Source organism: Mytilus galloprovincialis, chromosome 2 (genome assembly GCF_965363235.1).
Source record: "Mytilus galloprovincialis chromosome 2, xbMytGall1.hap1.1, whole genome shotgun sequence".
NCBI lineage: Eukaryota > Metazoa > Mollusca > Bivalvia > Mytilida > Mytilidae > Mytilus > Mytilus galloprovincialis.
Genome location: NC_134839.1, coordinates 58,888,374 through 58,898,901, shown reverse-complemented (window position 1 = coordinate 58,898,901; position 10,528 = coordinate 58,888,374). Strand labels below are relative to the sequence as shown.

The window sequence follows — 10,528 nt, the reverse complement described above, 5'->3', positions numbered from 1 at the left end:
TAACAAATTTCTTGATGGAACAAAACCTAAAATACAATTTTGATCAAAAAAAAAATTAGCACAAAAAATACAGAGAAAAGTTTAAGACTTTTGAATGGCAACCAGAAGACAACAGATAACTGAGATTACATGGTCCAAATGACATTGAAATTCTGTGGTTGTCGAGTTTGATCATATAAATAAGCATAAGTTGATCCTTCTCTTTAAATTCAGAACATAAAATGGAGTTAAGAACAACTGAATAATAAATATATGTAATAATTTTTATTCAACAATTATAAAAATATATAATTTGATTGATAATTCAACAAATAAATAATTTAAGTATCTATAGTATATAATAAGGATGTATTGCATACATGTTTGTACTCTACAAATTTAACCACCTATAAAATAAGAAGATGTGGTATGATTGCCAATAGGACAACTCTCTACCAGAAACCAAATGACATAGAAGTTAACAACTAATGGTCACTGTACTGCCTTTGACAATGAGCAAAACTCTTACACTAGTCTTGTTACATACAATACAAAATTAAAACACCATACAATACACAAATAATACTAAAAATTTAATACTTATCAATAATGATACTTAAATATTAAGCAACAACAAGGAATGTTAAATGGTCCGAGTACACAGTTATTTCGTAGTGCATTTCTTTTAGACAATAAATGGAAATAAAAAAAATCCAACCTGCACTTTCTAAATAATATTTGTACAGTGTTATGTATTACTTTAGGGACAAATTATATCAAAATTATAGAAAACTTCATCAGCTCTAACTCTAAATATGGACAATTTAATGTTCAGGGGGTCTTTAAATCTTTTGACAACTTCCGAAATACTTATTTTTAAACCTTTTTCAGCTGGACCAAATCACTGCTTTATCTTAAAATTCATGAATCAAATTTTTTCACAGTGTAGTTTTATCCCCCTACTTGCTATTTGAAGCATAAAACATGAAGAAATAAATTGGAAGGGATGTAAAAAAGATTGTTAAGTAACACACTATCCACACTAGCAACTATATTCGTGGACAACGAAAATCAAGGGATGATAACTGTACTCGGACCAAATGTAGAACATAAACTCTTTTGCTTTTTTACAAAATTTTTACGCAACTATTTAATTTGACAAAGGATTAAAAAAACTAGAGGCTCTTAAGAGCCTGTGTCACTCACCTTGGTCTATGTGCATATTAAACAAAGGACACAGATGGATTCATGACAAAATTGTGTTTTGGTGATGTGATGTGTTTGTAGATCTTACTTTACTGAACATTCTTGCTTCTTACAATTATCTCAGTTTATAATGAACTTGCCCCATTAGTTACAGAGGAAAATATTTTGTTAAAATTTACAAAAATTTACAAAATTTACAAAAATTTACAAAATTTACAAAATTATTAAAAATTGTCTATAAAGGGCAATAACTCCTTAAGGGGTCAACTGACCTTTTTGGTCATGTTGACTTATTTGTGGATCTTACTTTGCTGAACATTATTGCTGTTTACGGTTTATCTCCATCTATAATAATATTCAAGATAATAACCAAAAACAGCAAAATTTCCTTAAAAATTTCCAATTTAGGGGCAGCAACCCAACAACCAGTTGTCGGATTCATCTGAAAATTTCAGGGCAGATAGATCTTGACTTGCAAAATAATTTAACCCCCATGTCTGATTTGCTCTTAATGCTTTGGTTTCAGAGTTATAAGACAAAATCTACATTTTACCCCTATGTTCTATTTTTAGCCATGGTGGCCATCTTGGTTGGTTGGCAGGGTCACCGCACACATTTGTTAAACTACGGTTTAAGCAATGATGATTACGGCCAAGTATGGTTAAATTTGGACCAGTAGTTTTAGAAGAGAAGATTTTTGTAAAGGACTAGAAAAAATTATGAAAAATTGGTAAATAAATGACTATAAAGGGCAATAACACCTTAAGAGGGTCAACTGACCATTTTAGTCATATATATACTTATTTGTAGATCTTACTTAAAAATGTCTTTTCTGAACATTATTGCTGTTTACAGTTTATCTCTATCTATAATAATATTCAAGATAATAGCCAAAAAACGGTCTAATTTCCTTAAAATTGCCAATTCAGGGGCAGCAACCAAACAACCAGTTGTCCGATTCGTCTGAAAATTTCAGGACAGATAGATCTTTACCTGATAAACAATTTTAGCCTGTCAGATTTTCTCTAAATGCTTTGGTTTCAGAGTTATAAGCCAAAATCTACATTTTACCCCTATGTTCTATTTTTAGCCATGGCGGCCATCTTTGTTGGTTGGCCTGGTCATGCCAGACATTTTTTAGACTAGATACCCCAATGATGATTTTGGCCAAGTTTGGTTTAATTTAGCCCAATAGTTTCGGAGGAGAAGATTTTTGTAAAAGCTAAGGACGAATGAAAACGACGACGACGACAGACGACGACGGACGACGATTGACGATGGACACAAAGTGATGAGAAAACCTGACTTGGCCCTTTGGCCATGTGAGCTAAAAAGTGCAAAACACTACAGTATTTTTCCTTCAAAATCCATAACTTATGGGAATGTTTTATCTACTTTACTGTTACCACCTAAACTACTTTTTATCCCTAATATGGTATGTGTATTATGAAACCATTCATGGTGCTTTAAAGTATGAGCTGACTTTTAACCACTTGATCAGTATGAAAAGATGAAAAGATGAATTTGAGCTGCAAATTGAAACAGCATTTTGACCCTTTGCCATGGTGAAAGGTCTGGTCTTAAGGATCCTGTACTGGAAACCATCATTAACTATATAAAGAATGTAAACATCTTAAAGACTAGGTAATAAAATAATCACAAATCTTGTTTCAGAATTAAAAAATATTAGTTATAAACTTGGAATATTAATTTACATTCATATATTTTTTTTAATTATCAAAATAAATATTTACCCTACTGATTTTCAAACAACAATACAATGTACACTGTTACCCTGCTACATTCTTTATGTGCCTGCATATCACAAGTCAATTATGAATATGTGAATAATTTGTTGATTTCAATGCATAAACTTAACATGCAGGATTTAAATTTCCACATCAAACAATAGGTGTTCTATTCATAACAAAAAAACAACAATTTCCACATTGAATTTGTTCCTTTAAAGAGACCTTTTTTCACACTTTACCAGCAAAGCATGTATAACTGTACAGAATTGAAAAACAAATGAATTTACTGTATAATTTCTATTTAAAATTAAGTCTGGATTTGATATAGAATTTTCACATCATGATCATTAGTTTATCATTCAAACTGAATACTGTAAACCAACTTATTTTCGCGAGCAATTTTTTTTTTTGCAATTTTCGTGTTTAGAAAAATAACACGAATATATATCGTCGCGAATATTTTTTATTTGTATCTTTCCTTATTAAAATACATCAAGTAAATTAGAAAATCGCGAAAATAAATAGCAGCAAAGAAGACTAGAGAGAATAAAACCCGAAATAAAATATTTGCGAAAATAAGTTGGTTTGCAGTACTTTATACTGTAACAATAAAATAATCAAAAGTAAATATCCATTAATGATTTGACATTCAAGATGGCCTTTAGGTTAGCAGCACTTATGTCATTCCAGGCATAGAATGTTACTACTTTCTGGGTCTGTACCATTAAGAATCCATTATCACTAAATCTTCCCATTGTTTTGTAGGCATCCAACCATACAAATGGGGCTACAGCTTTACTGTGTAGTGTGATGTTAAATTCTTTCATAGGAACTGTTTCTTTTACATCAATTATCTGAAAAAATTTGTTAACAGCAGTTTTTCGGTAAATATGTGTTTCTTGAATATTTATCAATAATAAAAAGCAAACAATTATGGTGATTATCATATTACAGATTTCTTTACAAAAAAATAAATTCTGAATTTTCTTACTTTGGTCAATTTTTGAGTTTGGATTTTTGTATGATACGTGTCTATTGTTGATTACCTCATGCTGACATCTGATTGTCTCCTGGTGTTTTGTGTTGTTAAGTTGCTGTCTCATTGAAGGAAATCTTGAAGTCCTTATACTCATAATTTTATAAATGAAAATATCTACTGTGGATTCGTTAATATTCGTTGAAAACAATTTTCAGGTACAGGGGAACCACTAATTTAAAAGTTCAACGAATAACAAATTTTCTTAAGGAACACATGAGAAATGTATGCAGACTTTGCCAAATCAACAAAATTAAATATCCACAAATATGCAATTTTTCCTAAATCCACGAAAATTGGTATCCACAAAAAATAAATGAATCCACAGTATTTAGAACTTAAAACTATATGTCATATATGAATAGAATATTTCAAACTAATGGGGAATGTATCCATGGGACCATATGGTGCCCCCATTTGCTTATAGTTATAAAAAGACATAACTGGAGACCGATAAAAGTGCACTTCCAAAATTTGTACTTGATCTGAGGTAATAAGCATTGTATATGCAGTATGGGCTTTGCTCATTGTTGAAGGCCGTACGGTGACCTATAGTTGTTAATTTATGTGTCATTTGGTCTCTTGTGGAGAGTTGTCTCATTGGCAATCATACCACATCTTCTTTTTTATATTGTGTATAAGTTTGATAACAGTTGGTTGAGGCAATCTTAGTTTAAAAACAGAAACAAAAACAAAAGGGTAAATTTTCCAGTTGTAAAGGAATGGTAAAAATGATTCAACCAAAATTCTAACTTAATTTTGGTTTTGTGTTAATAAGCATTGTATATAAAATAATAACATTTGGTTGAGGCAATTTTTTGCTTAAACTGGGTCATTGACTCACAATCTTTACATCAAAGTACTCTGAAGTTTTTCAAGTTTCTGAGTTAATGGCCCCATGACCAGTTTACACATCAATAAACTCTATGAAAATGTGTTTAATCCTCTATGAATCCCTCAACCATAAACATAGTCAGAGGACCCCTACACATGAACGTAGAATCAAATCACCCATTTTAAAAAGACATTTACTTCTGAATGTAGAACTTTCTCAAATGACACGTTGACAATCACAAATCTGACTCAGAAATAATTTTTATACACATTAATGAAGATTCATTCATTTTCAGTGGGTACCAATTTTCATTGCCTGTTGATTTTACTGTTCTATCAAATTCAGTGTTTATAGTAAATTTGCAATCAGTTAAACATTTAAAATAGTGCTTTACACAAGAAATTGACATAATTTAGTAACTCATGAATAATAATGAACGCACAGTATATATATATATATATATATATATATCATCACATTTAACAAACCTGTATTGATGCATTTTGTAAACCAATTGCATCTTTAAAAGTTGAAAGTGAAAACCAGTTGGTTGGACCATTAACTGGATCCCCTAAGTGGAAATAAAGAAAACAATTTTTTGTTCTGATACATCCAGCTGTAGACATCATGGCATCAACATCAGCTTGAAATACCATGTCAGTTGTCTTCTGTAACTGTAAATAAAGAAAACAACAATACACTAACACACCCACTGATTATTCAAATAAATTGATGAAATAGATTTGAAAGCAAAGATCACTGTAAAGTCATTGAAACAGACATGATTGTGAGTTTAAGACAGGTTAACGTGCAATAATATGTATGAGAAATCATACTCATTGTAAGCTTTAAACTTATTAATATGTTGTAGAAGTCTCAAAATGATCTTTTACAATTATCAAAATTTGATGAAATACATAACTATTAAGGTGGTACCTAACACTATAGGGAGATAACTCTTTAAAATCAGCTAAATGTTTTAATAATGTTGTATGGTTAAGGAAATATTGAGCTTTTCAATGATCAAAACTGGTGTTAGTCAAACTGCTATTTTTCCAACCAATTTTTTCCCATAATGTGTCTGGTTCAAATCTTTTGAAATTTTCATATTTATGTCAAAGGGTCAAAGAAAATGTTTTGTCAAAATTTTATGAAAATTAAACGAGTCAAATTAATTTTAGTCAAGGTGTTAGCAAGGAGGTTATATGAGAAGGAGAGAGGACGAAAGACGATAATTACACATAAAATGTTACTGACTTTTCTGTAAGTGGGTGTTAATTAGTCGAGATAGATTCTGTCACAGAGGCCAACTTTGTCCTAATTACATACCCGAGTAAGAATGGAAACACCCGAGGTGTCATAAACTGACTGGATATACAATTATTAACATGTTAAAAAGATTTCTTGGGATATTTATTATTAAATACTTGACATCGCCCTCTGATGTACCGGGCTATTACCGCGAACAGTTCGGACTTATAAATAAATCGCATATGTCATGTGATTGTTATCAGTGACCGGGTCATTAAAGTTCAGGTGTATTTTTGTTACAATGCAGTGTATAGGTGTTAATGATATGGATAAAAAATTTGACACGCAATTTCAAAATCTGGACCTTAATTACTTATTAAGTAATTAAAAATTAAAATCTTATGTTATAAGTAAACTTATTATCAGTAGAAATGAAATGAATATCCATCTCATTGCTGTCAATGTTAATATCAACAGAAAGTCACTTTTACCTTGTTCCTGATAAATTTCTTTATGTTTCAATTGCAAATATTCTTTCCAGTCGTTACCGGTCACCGTAACTAAAGTACTTTGCATATAGGTATATTTTCTATGATTATTACCTGCCAATTCTCATAAACAGAAATTGAAAGGCGTAGCACATTTCTTTGTTTAAAGCAATGTAGTGCTAAATAAAATTCACACACTAACTTTACTTTAAACCCTCATAACTTTGTCATTTCTTTATCTTTTTTCACCTTAGACAGACAATTAATTTTGAAATTGTGTGTCAAATCTTTTATCCATATCATTAACATCTATACACTGCATTGTAACAAAAATACACCTGAACTTTAATGACCCAGTCACTGATAACAATCACGTGACATATGCGATTTATCTATAAGTCCGAACTGTTCGCTGTAATAGCCCGGTACATCAGAGGGCGATGTCAAGTGGGTGATAAACTTGTCCGTTTCTTTATATTTTTATCCTTTTTCTCTGATCGAACTGCTATTCTGGGGATGCTAATTTTGTATCAAGCAGAGTGTTCACTCTCTTCATATAACCTTCTTGGTGTTAGGTACCACCTTAAACATAGAATTCTATTCCAGTTCTTTACCAAAACAAAATATTGAACAAATTTAGAAGAAACCAGACATCAAGGGATGGGAGCCAGCTCTGTGGGCCCAGTTGTGAATAGCATGTGGTAAAAAAATTGCATCTTTACCATAGGACATGGGGTAATAAACTGAAACCAGTTTTTGATCTGGACCTTTGACCTAGGCCATTGTACATACATTATGAGACACCCTCTGGTGTTGTTTAACATACAAGTCAAGCATTAACTTTGAAATCATAACAGTTCTCTAGATATTGAGCAGATACAATTTGTAATGGACGGACAGGTGAACGGACTTTCAGACTGATCACAATAAGGCAACCCACCATTTGGCGGTAATAATAATGATCATTAATATATTAAGTAGCATTAAACTTACATTATAATTTTGTGTCCAAGTATGAAGTGGTGTTAAACTATCCCATGAGTACATCTGTATGTACAAGGTACCAGATGTCACATTTGACTGTTGTTTATTATGTGACTGAGGATGTGGATTCCATGGTGCAAATAAGTTAGTGATTGGTTGGAAGTGAACCTGGCCTGTCTGTGGATGTCTGTGTACAGAAGATGGGATCTGGTCTACTATGATGTAAACCTCTATATTGTTCCCTTCTTGTGTTGGTGAAATTAAAAGCGGAGCAAAAAAGTTTTTGGCAAAGTAATGCAGCATCTTCCATTTTCCTGAGTACTCTGAAAAAAAAATATAGCAGGATTTACATATAGGCAAACTCATCACTGAAGTTTTTGTGCTAAGTTGTTAGTCAACATGGATTTTGAAGAAATTGCCTTTTTAATATTGAAATCTTGAGGATAAAAATTGTCCCCCTCAAATTTTAAAAAATTTTTATATAAATTTTGCTTTCAGGGGAAACGTGGAAAATTTGGGGTAAAGTTTTAGTTTTACTAAAATGCTAAAATAATCACACCAAAGTCATTTAAATACTTTCCACTTTTTTCATATGAAATATATTTAATATATAAACTATATTATAAGTAATGTATTCACCACCAACTAAGAATGTAAAAATTTTATTTTTCATGTTAAAGATTTCCCATACAATACAGTATCTGAGGGTGCTCCAGATCTGTAAAAACACAAAATTTAGAAAATTGTGACCATGGGAAATTACAACTACAATCATGATTGTTAAATATAGTGATTTTCCTATACTTTGCAATAAATATTAGCTTTGTGTTATCCAATAACTTAAATTCATCACTGAGCACCCTACTATTTAGCATCCACAACATTCGAACTGAATGTAAACTTACCAAGTGAAGACCATGTGGGAGCTTGCCAAATATCATTAAGCATCCAGTACATAGCTCCCATGGTAAGGCCTCTGCCTTTATCATCAAGTTTATTCTGCCATCTTCTATAGTGTTCAGTTTCTGTCTTCATACCTATTGCCTGGTCAATCTGAAAAAATATTTCAGTTTTTTTCTGTCAATGCTATGAAACTGCAACTGTTTATCAAAATCACTTAATTAAGAGGTTCTCATTGGGGGGTTCTGATCCTTGATCCTGCTTACTGTTTTATCAGATTCCTGTATCTTGCTTACACTATGTATATAAACAATTCTCATTTTTTTGGTAATTTCCTGTGTCCTGCTAGACTTCATTTCCTGTTTTCACGGTACAATAATTTGACTTTCATGTGTCATGCTTACAAAAAAATCGACAATCCCTCGTCACACTTAGACCCCAATGAGACCCACAATTAACTTACCTGTGTCACATAAATCTGGTCCATAAATAACTTCTGTTTATCAGGGTTGTTTGGTAAACGTAAGTACATGATAACTTCTGCCATCATCTCAACCATACCTAATAATAGAAACAAAATCAAAAGTATTTTGTTGATGTACTGTGGATTCATTAATATTCGTTGGATAACAATTTTCGTGGATTTCGTGGGTACAGGTTCACCACAAATTCAAATACTTAACAAACTGTAAATTTTTCACTGGCTTGTATGCAGACTTTAGCAAAACCCCGAAAAGAAATATCCACAAAAGTGTCAGTTTTCCTCATTAAATGATCATTGGTACTCACGAAAAATATATGAATCCACAGTGTTAGTATTTCTGCAGAAGGCTTATCATACACTTCATCTCTGATGCATTTGACCCTATCAACTGACTCAACATGGCTAGCCTACCCCTGTCCGATCAACGTTAAGCTGAGATTTTGCAAACAAAATATTAAATACAAGAACTTCTTTCATTTTTCAAAGAAATTGACCAAGTCTTAATGGAAATGACATGCATAATTCATACAATAAAAGTACACAATGTAACCAAAGTTTCATTTAGATATACTGTAGTTTCATTATTATTTGTTGGATACCAATTTTCGTAGATTTCATGGATACAGATTTTAACCGAATAACAAATTTTCTATAGGCTTGTATGCAGACTTCAGAATAACCAAGAAATCAAATATCCATGAATATGTAAGTTTAATTTTCGAAAATTGCTATCCACGAAAAATAGACGGATCCACAAATCTGTCTTCTTTAGTTCAAACATTACACCACACAATTTGCACTGACATGAGCAAAACTAAGTTTTCTATGTTGTGTTTTGTAGATTGTGGTCTTTTCATTGCTTTATATTTTTTTTGCCATGGTATTTTTCAGTTTGTCTTCAAGTTATGAGATGGGATGTGCCTTTGGTATCTTTTTCCCTTCTATCGCAACTCTCTCAGGCAAAGTTGACATCAGATGAATTTAACTTTTTATTTTAGAACTTTTGGTCATATGGCACTTCTTATGTTTAGGTCTTTTATAACATCCTTGATTTTCAAATTTTTGGATATATGCATAATCTTTAGTCCATTGTTCAAGTGAAAGTTGTTAGAATGAAGCAAGGACTCTTTACAGTCACTTCCTGTTAATTACTGGAACATTGGATCATCAGGATCACTGGTTTAAATAAATTTGATTTGGATTTGAAAAGTTCCATTATTATGACAGTTATTGAGTTATTTGTTCTAAACAAGGTTTCAAATCAAAAGTTATTCAATTATTGTTAGGGCTATTAAAGAAAAAAATGTAGGGGGAGTTGGAAGGCACATTATATTGATAATACATGGGTAATGGGTATCAGAGCAACTTTTCACACTATAATGCACTATAATTCTCAATTACAATTGTCTGGGTGGCGGGTGCTGACAAAAACTGCCTTCCAACCCCCCCATACATTTTTTTTTCTGGAATAGCCCTTATGTTTTTTGAAAAGAAAGCTGAAGATTAAATGTAAGATGAGTAAAAATTAAGTAAAATGTTGGAAAAGAGAAATAATCTTCGTTAAGCTAAAAATCACAATTACATATTATTGATTTGGCTGTAAAACTATCTCTT

General features: G+C 31.6%; 1 protein-coding gene across 2 annotated transcripts in view; it reads right to left on the bottom strand.

Annotated features, from left to right (window-relative positions):
* Window positions 1–249: 249 nt before the first annotated feature.
* LOC143063975 (beta-mannosidase-like) overlaps window positions 250–10,528 on the bottom strand; it is a 32,001-nt gene continuing 21,722 nt past the window's right edge. For both annotated transcript variants that reach the window (XM_076236454.1, XM_076236453.1), the window contains exons 13-17: window positions 8,894–8,991; window positions 8,436–8,583; window positions 7,540–7,853; window positions 5,296–5,481; window positions 250–3,790 (exon numbers count right to left, since the gene is read on the bottom strand). In XM_076236454.1, coding sequence (XP_076092569.1) covers window positions 3,554–3,790; window positions 5,296–5,481; window positions 7,540–7,853; window positions 8,436–8,583; window positions 8,894–8,991 — 983 coding nt within the window. In that variant the 3' untranslated portion in view covers window positions 250–3,553. The remainder of the gene's footprint in view (window positions 3,791–5,295; window positions 5,482–7,539; window positions 7,854–8,435; window positions 8,584–8,893; window positions 8,992–10,528) is intronic.